At 34.3% G+C, this 19,772-nt stretch overlaps 1 protein-coding gene and 2 long non-coding RNA genes across 3 annotated transcripts; 2 read left to right on the top strand and 1 right to left on the bottom strand.

Annotated features, from left to right (window-relative positions):
• Positions 1-4,180: 4,180 nt before the first annotated feature.
• LOC127875018 (uncharacterized) lies at positions 4,181-9,373 on the top strand. Its single transcript, XR_008047217.1, has 4 exons — positions 4,181-4,310; positions 4,926-5,037; positions 7,128-7,208; positions 8,716-9,373. It is a non-coding gene; the product is annotated as an uncharacterized LOC127875018 (long non-coding RNA).
• LOC127875020 (uncharacterized) lies at positions 9,296-13,523 on the bottom strand. The gene is made up of 2 exons (XR_008047220.1): positions 12,918-13,523; positions 9,296-11,770 (listed from the first exon to the last, which is right to left on the bottom strand). It is a non-coding gene; the product is annotated as an uncharacterized LOC127875020 (long non-coding RNA).
• A 2,237-nt stretch (positions 13,524-15,760) lies between these two features.
• On the top strand, positions 15,761-19,164 carry LOC127875017 (rho-related GTP-binding protein RhoJ-like). Its single transcript, XM_052419749.1, has 2 exons — positions 15,761-15,877; positions 17,916-19,164. Exons 1-2 carry the CDS (start codon positions 15,809-15,811, stop codon positions 18,297-18,299), a joined length of 453 nt encoding a protein of 150 aa, XP_052275709.1. The 5' UTR covers positions 15,761-15,808; the 3' UTR covers positions 18,300-19,164.
• The last annotated feature ends 608 nt before the right edge of the window (positions 19,165-19,772 follow it).

The following is a 19,772-nucleotide window of genomic DNA, read 5'->3' on the forward strand; positions in this document are numbered from 1 at the left end:
TTTTCATGGCAGTGTTTAATCTGCCCTCATGAATTCTTAAAAGTGTATCATTCTTCACAACTTGACAGACATAAACGTAAATTAAAAGAACCACCATTTCCAACAAGTTATATGGTGCTTGTTTAAAAAGAATAATTTATCTCTATTTCACAAATGTGAAGCATGAAGCGATATTTTCAAAGAGTCTTTACGAAGTAACATGTATAAGCAATAGGAGATGTGTTTACGCGTCATTGAATAATTCACACGAAAAGAAGAAAGAAAACAGATACACGATCTATGGTTTTGCCCTTTTATACAGAGAAACAAAATATTTATTTCTCTCTTGTCGGTCATAGTGTTTCGATTTAAATATGGCTGCCGGGTAGACATGAGGCACCCGAGCAGAACAAGTCAGTTAAACGTTATCTTATTTATATCACACTACGTTTGAAGCGTTCATTTCATGATGAGCGAGTTTGACTTCAGGTAGATAATTGTCATTAATTGTAGTTTATAAATGGCGAGTCAGGTCAGGTATCTGAGCAGCTGAAGTCGAAAAGAAGAGGCAAACAAGTAGGCCTGCTGTAGTGTGAACATGCAGGTTTTACAGTGGAAACTATTTTAAAGCAAATAAAACTGCTCCTATTTTTTTATTGAGAAAAACTGTACATAGCAGTACAAAAATACTTCAGCTGATTTAAAGTATTTCATGTACATTCAAGTCTCTCGTGAAAAGAGGGTTTAATGCATAAGCGTAAAGTGTCGTCCCTGATTAGCATGTGCAGTCCGCACAGGCTAATCAGGGACGACACAATATCATAAAAGCGGAAAATGTCTTCTTTGATAAGCCTGTGCGGATTGCACTGGCTAATATGGGCCGCACTTTACGCACATGAATTAAACCCATTTTTCACAGAGCGCGGTCAATTTACTTTGTGAAAACAATTATAAGTAAATGTTAGTTCACCAGGTTTAGATAAAAAATAAAAGTGTTAGATTGTTTAAGACCTACACCAGCACCCTTGAGATGATTGTAAATTGTATATTATTGTAATTAAAATACACTTATGTCACGATTTAGTCTAGAATTCAATAATTATTGTGTGTTTATTATAAAAAAAATTAAAACGTAGCAGATCAGGCGAGACATGTTTCATGCATGGAGCTGTTAAAATGCTCTCAATTTAAAGATGATACTTTAACGATATATTTTTCGATGTTAGCTTATCGCCGTTTCTGAAAATTGGGCATTTTGTTTTTTCCCTTGTCTGTCCGTATGGCTTTCCTTTTATCTGTCGAATTGTTATGTCGCTCGTAATTAAAAAAAGAATTGTTTGTAAAGGGATGGCAAAAATAAACCACCATGACAGCTTACTCACCTGCATATTTAAATTCATTTTTTCGACATGTGAAGTTTTTAAATGTGTATAATGTGAAGGCCAACACAGTTTTGATTCCAGTAGATCCAGAAATGTACTTAATTTTTGTATTTGCCCACTTATATTTTCTACAGTATAAACGGTATAAACGATTATATATATATATATATTATTAATTACAACATATTCTAGACTAATGCGAGCTTTAATTAAGAATAAATTTGATAGAGAAAAGATTATGAACCAATAAACGTGTGGAAGCGAGCAGGATATTTTTAGGCATTGTTTATTTTTCTAATTGGAATAATCGTTTTTTTTTTGTGAATTGTAAAAAAAGAAATAAAAAATAAAATTGACTTTTTTTATATTTTAAGACATTGTCTATTCTCCCTAACCACAATAAACAAATGGAATATAAGAAAATTAGTACCCTCACGCCATAATGTATGAATTAGTACCCTCACGCCATAATGTATTCAATACATAATAACGAGGATGCGCTGCATAAAACTAACAAAAAGCATTTTTAAGATGATTTCAGAAAAGGGTATATTTGATAACCACTGTGCTTTAATTTGTCTAATTACAATATAACGAAATATAAATTAATAGCTCATTTTGAATTTGAATAATGATAAAATAATGCTGTTCGGCATCTTTCCATTTTTATGTTTACAGCATAAACATAATATATAGTGATGTATTTGTATATGGACGCATCACGTGTTTCCCGCTGTTTAAATATAATAACATATTCAAAGTGTATAGTTGATGTAGTTTTACGGTGAAAACTTAACGAACAAATACATAACCCTTTCAAACCAATTTTATTTTGTATAAGGAATTACATCAAGTCCGATTTTCATTAAACTATACAAAATGTCTTTCTTTTTTCTTATTAAAATAGTCATGTTTAAAGCTAATGACCTGACTTATTTGTATACCAAGCGAACGCACGTTAATAAAGTTATGGGAAACTTAATACGAACACCTTCAAAGCCGAAAATTAAAATTACGGAAGGTGGAGAAAAGTGTTGTTTAACATGATACTTAGCCGTTTTCGGATGTGTTGTAATTTAAGCCAACGAACGAGCTTCTTCTCGAGATACGTCTTGATTTGCTTCATTGACTGCATAACTACCTTCTCAAACCGGAAACGTGTATAAGATTTGTAAACGCAATATCATAAGTCAGTCACTATATAGTGCGGCAATCTATTATTGAAACTATCCGCGCATATGACTAGGCATATCTACCAAATGTATATGCCGACTTACTTAATGTCTGTATGTTTTTGCCATTAGAGGGAGTTTACATATAGTACGAACGATTTATAGAATGCAAGAAGGGGCCGAGGGAGAAAACGTATCCCGACAAACGTTTCACTATCGTTTATGAGGACGTGCTTGATGTGGCCGGTGAATCTACGTCACCTAAGATAATGCCACCGTCAAATATTTCGTTACTCTATCGATTCCGAGATTAACGATAAACAATTTTGAGAATTGCTCGGCGTATTGGCAACAACTAACGTTGCAACTAACGTCATAGTAAATAGACGTATCGATGACAATTAACGAAACGTTGACCGAAAACGACAACACAAGTTCAACCTAATTATACAAGCATTCAAAATAAAAAAGACAGCTAGCCAGTGCATCCATATGCTGTGCCTTGTTCCCGGCTGATGGATTAATGATGCAGGTACCACGGGAAAATCGGATTCAGTGCCTGGTGGTCGGTGATGCCGGCGTTGGCAAGACGACGATGCTGCTACACTACGCTACAAACCGATTCGCGTCGTGTCACGGGCTAAAAGTATTCGATAATTATGCAGGTAACCTTTTCTTTAACTATTCATTCGTGTATATCTCGGCCTAGAAATCTAATGTTAAAGCAAGAAACTAGCCATATCCATTTGATTCTTTAACATTTTAATCTATAGTTTTCAATAACCCTATATATATATATATATATATATATAGTTGCATTTCATAATTTTTTAGTCGATGTTTTACTTTGGTAACGTTGTTTGATTATCGTTAAAATGCGCTATAAATTTAACATGACTATAATTTGTTGCATTTTCAATTATTAAGAGAACTATGGCGTGTTTGATATACCAACATTGTGTAATTCCGCTATTTCTTACTTCACTTAAATCGACTTGTGTATGAAATCTTCCACTCATGTAACAATGTCGTTATATACAATATTTGATTCTGTATCTACAAAACAATAGCTTGGTATCCGCAGGTAAAATTGTATGGACTAGAAATCAACATGCTTATCTGTCAACTATGGAAAGCCAAAGGGGACCCCCGCTAAAATACATATACTTATATAGTAAATATCGGGATTGTCATTTTTCGCGGAACTTTCACTTTCCGCGAAAAACCAATGCCAGCATGGCCAAAAAACACTACATACAAATCGAAATCTAAAAAGCGCGGAACTTTCATATATTTTCCGTCGGAGCAATTATTTTTCAACCCTGTAGAAAAAGCGGGCTCAATTAATCGCGCGGAACCTTATTTATCTACTCTGTACAAATAGTAGTGTTTAAAATCGCGCGGAGATTGTAGAATGCTATTTTAAGAAGTCTATTAAAGAGAGAAAATCCAGTAAATACCAGATCCAAAAAGCGCGGAACACAAATATCGTCCGCGAAAATTAAGCATTGAATTACTGTACAAATCTCGGGTTGTTAGGTGTTAGAATCCCTAGTAACCCGAAAAATTTGATTGGATCCGATACTTAGAAATAACCAATCAGATACTTTGTAACAAATGCAACACAATCAGTGCGTTCAGTAAGTATAACGTTTCAAGATGGCGGAGCGAATTGCATGGTTGTTGTTTCTACTCGATGGATTCGCATATAATTCGGAAATAGATCAGATTGGGATCAATAACTTTATTGCATACGATCATTTACATGTATTACCAGGTTTGTATTTGTACTTTTTGTGTAAAACTATCGGATAATTTGCATAATGTTGACAATCGTTAATTAAATGAGCCGCGTTCTAAGAAAACTGGGTTTAATGCATGTGCGTAAAGTGTCATCCCAGATTAGCCTGTGCAGTCCACACATGCTTATAAGGGATTACACTTTCCGCTTTTATGGTATTTTTAGTTTCAAGGAAGTCCTCCTTACCGAAAATCAAGTTAATGCGGAAAGTGTCGTCCCTGATTAGCCTGTGCGGACTGTTGTGTTTTTAATCCGGTTAGCTTTCGGTTCGGGGACAGTACTGGTAATCTACACAGGCTAATCTGGGATGACAGTTTACGCACATGCACTAAGCCCAGTTTTCTCCGAACGCGACTGAAATAATAACTTATTGTAATGTAATGTACTTGTGTCTTGTATTCGTTAAGTTGAATGTCAATATATTAATAAATTTATCTTTCTTTTCAACCTATTAATTAAAATAAGGTATTGTTTTTAATCCGTTTTTAGTTTCGTTATAGCTGACCTAGATTAAAACATTTCGTCATAAATAAATAAATAAAATTATTAATAAATTTATGTTTTTATATAATTTATATATAAATTTTGTAGGTGTGTGTTGCCAGTAATGATTGAAGATATGCCAAACAAATTGTGGCTCTCTATACAGACAGATTTCAGGTCTCAATTTCGACTTCAAAGGTCAACATATCACTGATATCAGGTTTGTCAGCTATTGGTTTGTATTATTCTTATCCACATTGCAGCAAGAATAACTGGATAACCTGACTATTCAATAGCTATTACATGTAATTTAAATTAATCATGTTTCTAAATCATCCATTAAATGCGGCTAATTCTCCAATTGAAAGTGTTGTATGTTGGAAGTTTTTTGTGACAAAAACTTGGAGTAGATTTATTTTACTCCCAAACTTCCTTTAAGAAAGCCCAACAGCTGTAGAGTGATGGAAAATCTACTTCTTTAAAGTATTTATAAGTGAATAGACCCTTTTCACAATAAGCCAATATAGCAGGTAGTCAAATGATTGCAGAATTCCAGAATGAGGCTGAACGTGTAGAGATTTCTAATAGTGCACGCAATATCGCTCTGCTTTTGATCAGCGATTTAATAATATTGCCAACACAAGTCGACTTCGTCAGAAACAGCCGTTAATTACTTAATATATACTTTCCATTTTAAGTGCCAATATACATGTCAATGTATGAAATACATTTTCTTGATTAAAGTACTTGTTTGTATTCAATTTTTTTGCACAAATTCTGACACTCCAAGTATGGCTTTCAATTCTTAGTGTGTGTAAATTGACAGTCTAAAACTTATTGGATTATCTGACACTCTTTGTTTGCGCATTATTTGGGCGATCAATCAATTATTTTGTTTATTGATAGATCTTGCGTTTAAATGCCCCTGTATTCAGCACAAACCCATAACCTCGTTATGATCAGATACTGTGCAGACAAATACTAAATAACAACGTGATGTCATAAACCACCGGTTGCAGATATCTGGTCATTTAACACAATTAATGACACCTCCATGTGACCATGCCTTCTCGTGGTTGTAGCATTGCGTAGCTGTTTCTTGTAATAATTTAATGCCAAATACTCAATTGTTGCTTTTATTGAACATAAAAGATATTGTCAACATTGAAAGTCATCTGTCCAAACATATTGTCAGAAACTAAATATTGTATAGATATTAGCCAGTTTTATCATAATTAAAAAGTACTTTTTACCTATATATTTTAAATATTTCAAAAATTTAATGCTAAACATTAGTGTCATTTTCTTCTATTTTATAGGACTTTGTCTTATGCTTGATTCAACTCTTACATGTTCTATGATTCATGAAATAGTTCACACACTAATACATCCATACCTTTGAGAATTGTAGTCTTATAATACTTTGTATTGTATATTGCTAATTTATGACTTTCATTTGTGCAATAATCGATGTTTAGTCTTCAGACCACATTAACTCTGATGCTTATGGGTAACTCGTATTTTTATGCCCCCGGTAGGGTGGCATATAGCAGTTGAACTATCAGTCAGTCAGTATGTCAGTCTGTCTGTCCGTCCGAAAAAAAACTAACGTTGGCCATTACTTTTGCAATATTGAAGATAGCAACTTGATATTTGGCATGCATGTGTATCTCATGAAGCTGCACATTTTGAGTGGTGGAAGTTCAAGGTTAAGGTCATCCTTCAAGGTCAAAGGTAAAAAATAATAATAAAAAATTTAAGCGGTGCAGTAGGGGGCATTGTGTTTCTGAAGAACACATCTCTTGTTATTTATAAAGATTAAATATAATTTATTAATATACACAAATAGTATTAAATATTATGTCCTTGAATTATTATTTAGGTATTATAATTTTTATATAAGAATTACTTATTAATTTATTGACTTAACACAGCATGACATGTGATGGTTGTCTGTATGCATATGTTTGACTTAATTGTAACCAGTGTCAGTTTGCATTAAAATCTTGATATTCAATGCAATTTGCATAGCAAAAGAAAATGCAGTTACACGTTCAGCCTTGTTCTGCAATTCGACGCGTCAGGTGATATGATTGATATCTTAAAATAGTATCGGTGTTCATATTGTGAAACTGGTCTATTATTCGATTATGATTAATTTGATGAATCAAGTTAATTTTTGTTAAATGTCTGTTTAAATATTAAGAAATTTATTTTATAACAATAAAGTAATATGTAGGGAATTGAGTTACCTACACATTCTTTTAAAAGAAAGTTGAATTGTAAATGTATACTTCATTTATTTTGTAGGAATTCTGTGAATTTGTGGCACCATGTATGGTACGTGAGCGCAAAATGTCTGTTGGAAAAAGGATATTGGAATAAGCAAAGGTAAATTTTATGTGAAGGAGTCTTGACAATTGCAAATATGGTTAGTTTTTTGTAAGGCTCGCAGAAAGTGGCCCTAGCCTTCATATGTAAATAAAAAGCTGAAGGAGTATTTATGAAAAATCGTGTAATCAAGTGTGCAATCTGTAACATTTTATTTATTAGCTCATCTATTTTTTTGAAAAAAAATTATGAGCTATTGTCATCACCTTGGCGTCGTCGTCCGGTTAAGTTTTGTGTTTAGGTCCACTTTTCTCATAAAGTGTCAAGTATAAAACTTAGTACATTTACTTACTACCATGAGGGGACTGGGCAGGCAAAGTTAGATAACTCTGGCGTGCATTTTGACAGAATTATGTGCCCTTTTTATACTTAGAAAATTGAAAATTTGGTTAAGTTTTGTGTTTAGGTCCATTTTAATCCTTAAGTATCAAAGCTATTGCTTTTATACTTGCAACACTTACTATCATAAAGGGACTGTGCAGGCAGTTATGTAACTCTGACTGGCATTTTGAAAGTATTATGTGCCCTTTTTATTCTTAGAAAAGTGAAAATTTGGTTAAGTTTTGTGTTTTGGTCCACTTTACTCTTAAAGTATCATAGAAATTGCTTTCATACTTGGAACACTCGCAAATTATCATAAGGGGACAGTACAGGACAAGTTGAATAACTCTGGTTGTCATTTTGACGGAATTATGGTCCTTTTCTTACTTAGTAACTTTGAATATATGGTTAAATTTTGTGTTTTGATCTACTTTACTTCTCAAGTATCAAGGCTATTGCTTTCAAACTTCAAATACTGTCATGCTATCATAAGTTACTGTACCTGGCAAGTTGAATTTTACCTTGACCTTTGAATGACCATGACTCTCAAGGTGAAATTATTAAATTTTGCTAAAATTTCAATAACTTCTTTACAAGCGTTACAAAGCAACTCTTACCTGACATACCACAATAGACTTCACCCAAACCATCCCCCACGCCCCCCCCCCCCCAAAAAGAAAAATTGCCACACCCTCACAATATACCCCCGCCCATTTTTTTTAAACATGGCTAAAAAACACAAATATTTATTTTTATCATTTTTTCATTTTTGGAAGATGGTGTAATAAATGACCACACCACCACACTATACACCCTTTTCCACCCCACCTCTCCCTCCTTTTTGAGTGAAGTATTAAGATAGGTCCCTTCAACTTAAAAAAAAAAAGGGAAGAGGTCTGAATCCGAAGGGCGGTGCTCTTGTTAACAATCGAATGAGACATAACTTAGAAGCTTCACTTCATTTACTTTGTTAGGCTGGTGTAGTGGATATGGTGTTCACCTAGTGATGGGAACATTTTGGGTTCAACCCTGTTTATTAGCGGTCTCTTTATCTTCATATATACAAAGTACTGATTATTCCCAGAAAATGGACTCTTGAATGTCTTAATAAGCCTAAAGCTTTCAATGCAATCAAGCATAATTAATATGGCTAAACTCTAGCATAAATTATACTTTTGTATTTCAGGGACTCAACATTACACAGTCATTTCAACATGTAGAGTCTTGTCAGCAATGATGGAGCAGTACATCAGATTTCCAGAATCTCGTCATGAGCTTAAGATCATTGCCTATGGATTTCATCAATGATGTAAAATGATTGGACTGTTGAATGATGGAACCCACAGTGCATGTCCTGCTTCAACATCTGAGCATAGGTCCTTGTTTATCGGCAGTTTAGTTCTTCAAGCAGTCTGTGACAGTAACTTTAAATGTTTGGACATATGCCCTGGATGGCCAAGTTCTGTGCATGATGCCCATTTAAATCGGAACGGCCCAGTGGCGCATTAAATGGACAATCGTTCAAATGTTCTGGAGGATTCAGCTTACCGCCTGACAAGAAATCTTGCTTTTTGTTCCGTATCGAGGCCATGGACATTTGTATCATTTGCAAAAAGATACTGCGATATTTGTGCCTTTGTTCATGCTTTATAGTTGATTCACAATTGGAAGCCATAACCTGTTTTATAGGATGGTGTTAGTGGGACAATGAATTTTGTAAAGATTTAAAGACTGGAAAAGATAATTAAAAGTCAAAAGAGTTCTGCTATTGTTAAGCATGCTTTATTGATTTGTAATGTTATAAAAATAGCATTATTAACAGAATAAAATGTCCATAATTTGAATATTCTTCTGTTTTCAGCAACATTTAATTTGATATAGTACAAAATGCTGCATCATGTTATATCATGATCCGTTTTGTGAACAATGACCTTTCAATGTATATTTAATAATTTGTCAATGGGTGTTACACGCATTAGCCCTACCATTAGCCCAAAAAGGAATTGCTTAGGAGTTTTGCCACCTTCTAGAGAAAAATACTTCTCAGAAACAATTGCATTTTGGAAAGTCTATGGCTAGTAAAATTTGGATTCCTTTTGGATACCCAAGGTTACCAATTTATGTTTAATGAATTTGCAATAAAAAGCTTTGACAGAACATGTCACAGAGTCGAACAAGTGTATGGAATAAAGTGGAATTTGATTAAATGAGTAATACACATTATTTGCTTCTTTGATTAAAAGTTTGTGTTTTCACTAAAACTGCAAACATAGTAAGCTTTAAGGTATTGCAACTAAATAAAAGATTCAGATTTAAATTGCATTATTTGAATGCGCTGTCTAATACATATGAGCCTCGCTCTGTGAAAAAGGGGTTTAATGCATGTGCGTTCCAGATTAGCCTGGGCAAACCGCACAGGCTTATCAGGGACGATACTTAACGCACATGCATTAAACCCCTTTTTCACAGAGCAAGGCTCATATATGTTCAATAAACCAAAGATAATCAAAAACAAAATGAGACATTTAACCCTGTACCACTCAAAAACGCACTAAGACACATTCGAGAATAAATTTAATTTAAGACCTTTCTTACTATATTAAAGTTTTAAAGGCTTTGCTTCCAACCCATGGATACTGATGAGCAGCAAACAGCATAAAACCTGAACAGATTGTGAGTTACTTGCAGGCTGTTCTGGTTTTATGATGTTTGCATGTAGAAATTTTAAAATTTCCTCAGAGCAGGAAAAGGTTAATAATAACACAACAGCAATTAAGTCATTTTAAGACTTTGGTTCCAATCAAAGTGCCATAGCACCTATAAATTTGGTATGTAATTATTTCATTTCAAAGAATGGCACAGTGGTAAAGAAGTTTACTCTAGAAGACCCTGGTTTAAATCCCCATGAAACCAAATTATCTTTTTCTTTTATCAATACAGCCTGGCTTAAATTGAACCGATGTTCATACTTATGCAAGTAACTTGCAACTGTCTAACCAAAATTGGAGATGGTGGAAGGCAAAATTAATGGCTGTGCAACTTAAATTATCTTTTCATACTAAAACAATATATTGTTGATTTACAGTATCTTGTACAGCATGCATCTAATACTACAGCCAAATTTGCTTACAAATAATATTACAACTTTACAAGAAACACAAGTCATTGAAGACTAAACTTTATTGCATCAACCATTTAGCAGGAATAAAATATAAAGAGAAAAATTATGGCAATTTTGTCATCTTAAAATACAAGTGTTGATATACAATCCCATAGCATATAAAAACGACAGTTTACTATTTATCCGTTCTATATGTCAGCATAAAGACAAGATGGTATTGACTGTGCAATGAAACACAAGCAATTCTATTACAATTGCTTTTAATTATAGGATCTGTACCTTCATTAACATTCAAGAATTTTAATATAAATACATGATGAAAGATGAGCTTGTTCTTGTCTTAAAATAACTTGTAACTTTGCAATGACCAAACAATACAACTCAACATACAAATTATCCAACAAAATATATTTTAATGACACAATATTTTATTCAACAATAGGAATAGCTTAAGGTTGCAACGTATTACACTAAAGTCACAGTGTCAATCTAAGCAAAGAGTAAAATCATAAAGAGATGTTCACAACGGATGATGTGCAAGCTGTCTCTGACTCAGATTTCCACATCAGATGATGGTCAAGCTGGTTATTAGAAGGATGTGAACAACCGATGAAGTGCAAGCTGGCTCTAAGACAGATATCCACAACAGAGATTGTCCTTGCTGGCTCTGATTCTAATGTCCACAAGTAAATAACATGCAAGCTATCTCTGACTGATGTCCTTAACGTATGACATGCAAGCTGGATCTAACACAGATGTCCACAACAGATTACGTGCAAGTTAGCACTAACACGGATGTCCACAACAGAAGATGTGCAAGCTGGCTCTAATACTGATGCCCAAAAGAGATGACGTGCAAGCTTGCTCTTACACGGATGTTCACAACAGATGACGTGCAAGCTAGCACTAACACGGATGTCCACAACAGAAGATGTGCAAGCTGGCTCTTACACGGATGTTCACAACAGATGATGTGCAAGCTAGCACTAACACGGATGTCCACAACACAGGACATGCAAGCTGGCTCTAACACGGATGTCCACAACACAGGACGTGCAAGCTGGCTCTGCCTCAGATATGTACTCAGAAGATGATGTTCAAGTTGGGAACACTGTTACAGCTATAAAATACAAAAAACATGTTTCATACTTGCATATTATTTTACTACCTGTATTTCTTCCACAATAAAGTACATTATACTTATTATTTACATTCTGCTATTGATATCTGAAGGTTTACCAGATGCTTTGTTTGTGTGAAGATAGTTCATACCATAGATTAGCCGTAAAACACTTTTTAGACATAATGTGCATTCGGCTTTAAGCAATATAGCTCAGAATTCACTGGTTAAATCAAAGTTGTTGGGCTAAATTGGCTTGCTATGCAGACAAAGTGTAGAGTTTTGAATCTGTGTCGTATCTGGTGTGAATGTTGTGTTATTTTATTTGGTCAGTATATCAGACATGTACACCTGTTATATGTTAACTGTAAGAGTTAAGAATGTCTCGACAGTCATTGTGTTTGTAATACATTGTGTTATCTTTCAGATTTGTGTGACAGTTAAATATAATAATCAATAATCTTGTTCTGCATGCCGGTCAAATTGTTCCGTGGTAAACACCTCCCCACTCGTACCTGTTTTTTAGTCAACTTGTACCTACCCGAACTAAACCTGTACCCGATATACAGAAATAGGTGTAGGATGGTTAGCTTTAAAGTCAAACTCATAGAGACAATGTTTTTTTTCCTCTTAATGTTTCCACTAAAATTATCTAAGCATTTTTCACGCAAGTTGTTTGCTGCAGATATGTATAACGCTGCTAAAGTGTTGATGAAAATTGACACTTGTGTTTGGTGTCTTTCAATGATTTGACAATTGTGACAAAATAAGACAAATGTAACAAGTCGAATAGTTTGAATGAGGTACGAGTTGACAAATTTGGAAACGAGTTGACCAAGGTACGAGTTGCCTTTGGGAGGAATTGCCTGTAAAGCCTTGTTCTTTTTCTTTGTGAAGGTGTATACGGTGCTGGACTAGAGCACATGACTACCATAACAATAACTTGGCTCTATACTTACTGAGCTTAAGGGAAGATTTTTCTTACCCACAAACACTACTGTATTTCATTTTTTGACGACATGAGTCTGACGTGATTATGTTTTACTAGAGACGTTTGCATATCGACAAACCGTGAAAACAACACTCGATACTCTTGAGCTGTTTTAATTGCATTCCAATTCATAATTCGTGTATGTTAAATACTTACCTCATGGCTAATGTCATCAAAATTGATCATTCTTTCGCCCTTTAAAGGTTTTGTGTTAATGTGAAACAACCGTCATCATGATGACTGCATGAATGCTGGATAAGACGCTAGTTTTGATTGGTTCACTCTAGGTGTCGGAACCAATCAAATTTTATCGCGTAACCACATAGCAACCCGAATTTCGTGCAGTAATTCAATGCTATTGAAAAATCGCGCGGAGTAATGAATCTTCCGCGCGATTTTTCATTAGCAACCCGCAATTTACATAGCAACCCGAGATTTGTACAGTAATTCAATGCTCAATTTTCGCGGACGATATAGACTTCTTAAAATAGCGTTCTACAATCTCCGCGCGATTCTATACACTACTTTTTGTACAGAGTAGGTTCAGCGCGATAAATTGAGCCCGCTTTTTCTATACTAAAAGATAGTTGTTCCGACGGAAATATATGAAAGTTCCGCGCTTTTTAGATTTCGATTTTTATGTATTTTTTTTTTGGCCATGTTGACATTGGTTTTTCGCGAGAGTGAAAGTTCCGCGAGAAATGAAAATCCCGATAGTTACTATATAATTATATGTATTTTAGCGGGGGTCCCCTTTGGCTTTCCATAGTCAACATATATTTCTGCTAAGTATTTTGGGCAAATTGTTAACGGTCATTGTTCAATTATTCTATATATATATATATATATATATATATAGGATCTGGCATGAGTTGTCATATCATACCATATTTTATGAAACGAGTTCAAGAATTGTGTTAGTAAGCGAGCCTTTGGCGTGCTTACTAACGAATTTCCTGGACGAGTTTAATAAAATATGGTACGCTATGACAACGAGTGTCAGATCTTTTTTATCGCATGCATTTAAATGAGCAAATTAAATAAATATTTACGCAAACATAATGATAAATCCCGAATGTTGATTACTTTTCGTGACGTCATTTGACGTTGCAACGTCATTTCATCAAAATAACAAAATGCTTTCGGTCAATAAACGAAAACTAAGCCAATGAAAACGCTTAAAAGTATATTACACATATTTAAGATAAACATATTCGTAATAGTTATATTACATGGGAATCAGGGTGAAAAGGAGGCTTAATGCGTGTGCGTAAAGTGTCGTGCCAGATTAGCTTGTGCAGTCCACACAGGCTAATCCGGCAAACACCTTCAACTTTTATGGTAATTTTCGTTAACAAAAAGTCTCTACTTTGCAAAAATCCAGTTTAGGCGGAAAGTGTCGTCCCTGATTGCGAACTGCACAGGCTAATCTGGGACGACACTTTACGCACATGCATTAAACCCCTTTTTCACAGAGCACGGCCCAAATGCTTTCTTACCACTGGACTCTTCCGTTGTGAAGCATCAGGTTGAAAATATTGTTGTCGCGTAGTAAAGGGCGATTTTTTGTTCGCTCTCTTAAACTACGCAATTTCACTGAGACGCGTGTGTAAGACAGAAGGCATACACACTTGCGACGCACATAAGATGTAAATAATCTATACAGTCTTTTCTTTATTGACTAATCATTTCTCTCTTTCACATTAAATAAAATGCAATGAACTATCAACAATGTAGATAATCGTATAGAAAACGCTTATCAGCAATTAAAATTCGTTTTAGAAGAAGGGCGGACCAACGGACGGACGACAGGAAGGAATGTATTCAATCAGACGCTTAAACAGACAGACTGTCAAGTACTTCTATTATTAATGTGCAAAGCTTATTTCAAGAAAACGACATATATTTTGTCTCGGAGAACCAGCACTAACCACATCGGGCATCAGCTGTATAGTTTCGTGAAAAAGAAAAACATTCACTTTAATGCGTACACAATATTATCAACCCATTTGTACCTTTGTTCTAGTCTATTACATGCTATACAATTTTGGTGTATGATGGTATATGATGGTACTGTTATGATATATAAACAGGATACATGTGTGTATGTGTATATGCATTTCTGATTGAAAGCTTATATCAAAAAGATACACTTTAGATATTATAATATAGAACTTAAGGGTCACCAATCTTAAACGGATAGTTACTGAATTGTTCATCCAGTCTTTTAATTCATCCCATAAAGCTTATATCAAAAAGATACACTTTAGATATTATAATATAGAACTTAAGGGTCACCAATCTTAAACGGATAGTTACTGAATTGTTCATCCAGTCTTTTAATTCATCCCATAAAACATAAATTAAATTGTGCCACTTCGTTCGTACATCATAGTTTATGCTGATATATTCACAAAAGTAACCGGATACCTTTGTGTCTATTGAAACCTACGAGATAAAATATGCAGACTTCCGGTCTCCGTATAAGCTTCATCTATGTTATTTCATTTTCACGTTTGTTACCGGAAACATAAATAATGACAAGCTAAATGCGGATGACGAAACACATATCAAATTTCTCAGGTCGAACCGATACTGACTTACTTAAGGACGTCAGTTCCAACTGGATTTAAAGGAAATACTTGATTTTTTCTCAACAGCTTAAATACGTGATTAGTGGATATTATGAAACATCATGATGCTGTATAAATATCTTTTATTCATTTATTTATTTAAAATTTGGAAACCGCGAATGCCAGTGGCAATCATTCAGATCCTTATAATAATTTTGATTAATATGGTAATAGCAAATTAATACGCTTTTGCTTGAACGTATTTATGTCTATGGGTTACACACCACATAGAAAATGCAGGTTTTATAGGTTATATTACTTAAAAAATTCAAGAAATGTGTGTGTGTGTTGGGGGGGGGGGGGGGGGAAATCCTCAATTTTTATTATCAGTAATACCATTATGCTATAAATATATATTACTATCGACTTTCCGTCGATACGCCCTTGCATCACATATCATGCACATTTATTTAAATGTTTACAGGAGTTCTAAAGGTCGGAAAACATGACTACAGACTTGATCTACTGGATACCACGGAACACGTAAGTCCTTCTCTGTCAGTATTCGTGCATGGTAGCGCATAGTGTTACTGTACGCCAGACCGGGTAGTTCAGTTGGTACAGTGATTGGCTCACACATAGGAGACCATCGGGTTCGATTCTCAGCCCGGCAATATAACATATATGGGTATTAAAGCCACCAATACGCTCAAAATTAACGAAAATTTCGTAGTAAAGTATTTCGTAAAATAAAGTTTACGAAAATTTCGTACAATTGTTCGTAAAATAAACTTAACCAATTAAAAATCAATGTTCCTTATGACAATTGCCGAAATTTCAACGTCAGATGTGGTCTGGTAAAATAGATGTTTGTAGATACAAAATGCTCGTTTTTATTATTGTGTTGCATATTTATTCATACGACACATGAACACTAAAATGGTGTTCGTGTGTCGTATGAATAGATATATTCGCGGGAATTAATTGTGGCCACAAATAAATAAAAACGAGCATTTTGTATCTACAAAAATCTAAGTAATCATACCACATCCAGCGTTGAAATTGTGGCTATTGCTATAAGGAACACTGATTGTTGAGGTGTTAACTTTATTTGTCAAAATACTTTACAAAAGTTGCGTTGATCGTGAGCGTTATAGAGACTAATAAATTCAATACAAAATGACCACGAATCTAAGATTCTATTCATAACATGACCAACACATTTTATTTTTATTTTATGCTCTTTTCACCGCTTATTCACATTGTGAAAAAGTTTAACTGAAGAAATTCGCTGGAATAATGACGTCATTTTGTCAAAAAATGACATCATTTCACAGTTATATAACTAGTGTAATAACACCCGTGTAACAAAGAAAATTGAGCATTACGTTATTTCACTTCTAGAGCGCAGGTCATGTTATAAATTCAGATATTATAGATTGTGAAAAGAAATGTTTTGATTCGAATCTTTAATGGTTACAACACCTGATAATTTCTTGAAATTACGATACTCATTTGTACAATAAACAACAGGATAAGAGTCGAAACTGGACGCTGCTCCGGAATAGAATCAAACTATGGACTGTGTATTGTATGCTACTCCAATATTGGCAAAACACGCCGTTATTTACGTTTATGTTATGCCATAAAAGCTAAAAAGAAAACGTTTTATTGATACAAAAAACTATACGCGACCGAAAATTTAAATCTCAAATGTCCTTCGATTCTCATATAGCAATGCAACAACATCTTTTTATGAAAGCGGTCCTCTATATTCTAACCTTGCAAATTGTGAGTAATCACGGGAATGAACTATCAACGTAGGATTCATTGACCTGTGACGTCATTTAGGCGTTCGTATGTTAAACAAGCGCCGTCAAAACACTTATTATTTATGTACTTATTATATTCACTGCGTAATATTGGTGATGTTTTGTTTTTGTTTCTATATCCAATCCGTATTTTGATTTAGCAAAAATGAAATAAGGGTCAGCGTAACAGCGTATACATTTTTTTAACCAAACATTTTTTATTAAAGGTAAAGCATACACTTAAAATTTATAAAACTAACCCACCAGGCAAGAAAAAAAACAATTAGTAAATTAAAAGATTTCTTTTACTTTTTTTGCAATACAGTGGTCTACAATTTATAAAAGGATGAACTATGTAAATATTAATGAAGTAAGTTTTAACAAAGACAATGTTCTCAAGTAAACTTTCGAACTGCTTATTTTTAAAACAAGCTTCATTCAATTGGGAGAGCCGTAGTACAATTTTCGACTTTCTGTTGGAGCTATGTAAGCCATTCGAAGAAAAAAAAAACGAATAACATGTACATGTTTTACTAAAGAGCATTTGTAGTTTTGGCAGAGATTAAACAATATATCAATTATTGTTCATCAAAAGTGTACGTGTCTTGTGTTGTTGGTGTTTTTACACCGAACTGTTTATTTGTATATGCTTTGTAATGCTGTCAATTGTTTGTATGTTACAGTAATGTTTTTTTTCCGGCGACATTTAATGCTGTAGTGTATTAATTAAACGACTTAGTCATGTCGTCTCCATTCCTTTACAATTCCAGCCGGATATTGAAGACAGACGACAAAGGTTTCCTGGAACTGACGTCATAATAATATGTTTCTCCGTAATAAATCCAGACTCGTTTAAAAACGTCCAGACCAAATGGATCCCGGAATTGAGAAAAGCCCTGGGAGTCACACCTTTCATTATTCTCGGAACTCATGTCGATTTACGACAAGACCCAGACGTTCTTCAGCAGTTGCAGATAAAAGGTCAAAAGCCTGTAAGTAGTCGCGTAGCCTCTGCGGCCTGCAGACGACTTGGCGGGAAATGTTACGTGGAGTCATCTTCTACAATGAAAACTCGCATGCGCCAAGCATTAGACGAAGCCCTACTGTCTGTTTTCAATCCTGACTTGAATCGTTCAACCTGCTGTGTTCAATGATAACTGTGTATTTTAATAAATATATATTTATATTATATGACCAGTTGCACGTTAATAAAATGACGTCGGTTTTGAAAAACGCATATGTGCTTACCTTAAACGCTTTATAAATACGGACGGTTTCTTAGGAAATTGCTATAACTTATACCAAATACGGTTACCAGTAGCGTGTTATCATGTTACTCCTACGACGCATGCTTTCACGGTGATTTTAAGAACTGTGAGCATCGGACTTATACTGGGATGCCAGAAAATACTAGAGTGGTGAGTGCATCAAGTGGTGAAGAAACAGGGGTTATTGAAACCGACATATCGGATTTATCAAGTATTACAAACTTAGTAGAACTAGGCCAAGTTATTGCAGTTCGTGCCGAAAATGACGAGTTCCTTTTGCTAGAAGCAAAGTACACATCCTTCATTCTAACGCTGGATAAAACAGATGAGTATCAAACAACTTATATGGCAGGCACACGTGTTATTGAGAGGCTTTAGTATGAACGCATGAAGAAATCAATGTTTGAGTACAGGCTTTTACCAAAACATAGAGCATTCGTACCTGCATTGTCAGTTTTGCGAATTTGTTGTCAGATTCAGAGCAAACGAATAAAATTATCTGAAGCAGTTCATCAAACTATAGTTGATACATCTGATGAACTTTAGTGTAACTATTAAATCAAAGCATCAAAATTATCATTAATCCCCATGTACATGTTTAAATGTGCCTTGTACATGATATCACATTCCCATGTTAACCCAAAGCATCCAGTCTTGATTGTTAAGCTAGTTTTAGCATATCTTGTTATGTTTTACCCGATTATCACTTTGTATAATGCTGCTCATTTAACTATGCACGAATAAAACATAAATCGAGGTACGTTACAGTCATTTAAGCCTTCAAACAAATTATTTGTTAAAGTATATATTTTTATTTACAAAGAACATGTGAACGTGACATAATTTTGGCAGGTGGACATTTCGAATTTTGATTAAGAAAGTCAACGGTTTCATCAACGTTTTTATATAAAAGTGTAAATTATTATGTTGTCACTTCCCACGATCGAAATCTGAATACAAATGAACTTTTTCTTCATAAGAGAAGTGTGACACTTGAGTCACGTAATTTTAAGGACAACGACACGACAACGACACGAAAATGAAAAATAATGCTTAAAGTGATATTATGGGTATTTTTCACTGTTGAATTGAGCTGAAAAGAATTAACAGGTCAAAAGAGTTAGTTAAAATGTGGTTGCTGACCAATTATCTGCAACTCATCTTGCTACCAGTTGTTTATAAAAAATATATATTATATTCGATATTTCACATGACTCACCAAGTTCTCTAAGCCGAAATGATCCGTAAAACAAAATAGTGTCTTTGTGTCGTATGAACGAATCTGCACTAAAACCGAATTTAAACTCACATAGTAAATCGAATCATTTCTGTCGTCAGTTGTCAAACCGAAAGTACGGT

Source organism: Dreissena polymorpha, chromosome 3, assembly GCF_020536995.1.
Source record: "Dreissena polymorpha isolate Duluth1 chromosome 3, UMN_Dpol_1.0, whole genome shotgun sequence".
Taxonomy (NCBI): Eukaryota; Metazoa; Mollusca; class Bivalvia; order Myida; family Dreissenidae; genus Dreissena; species Dreissena polymorpha.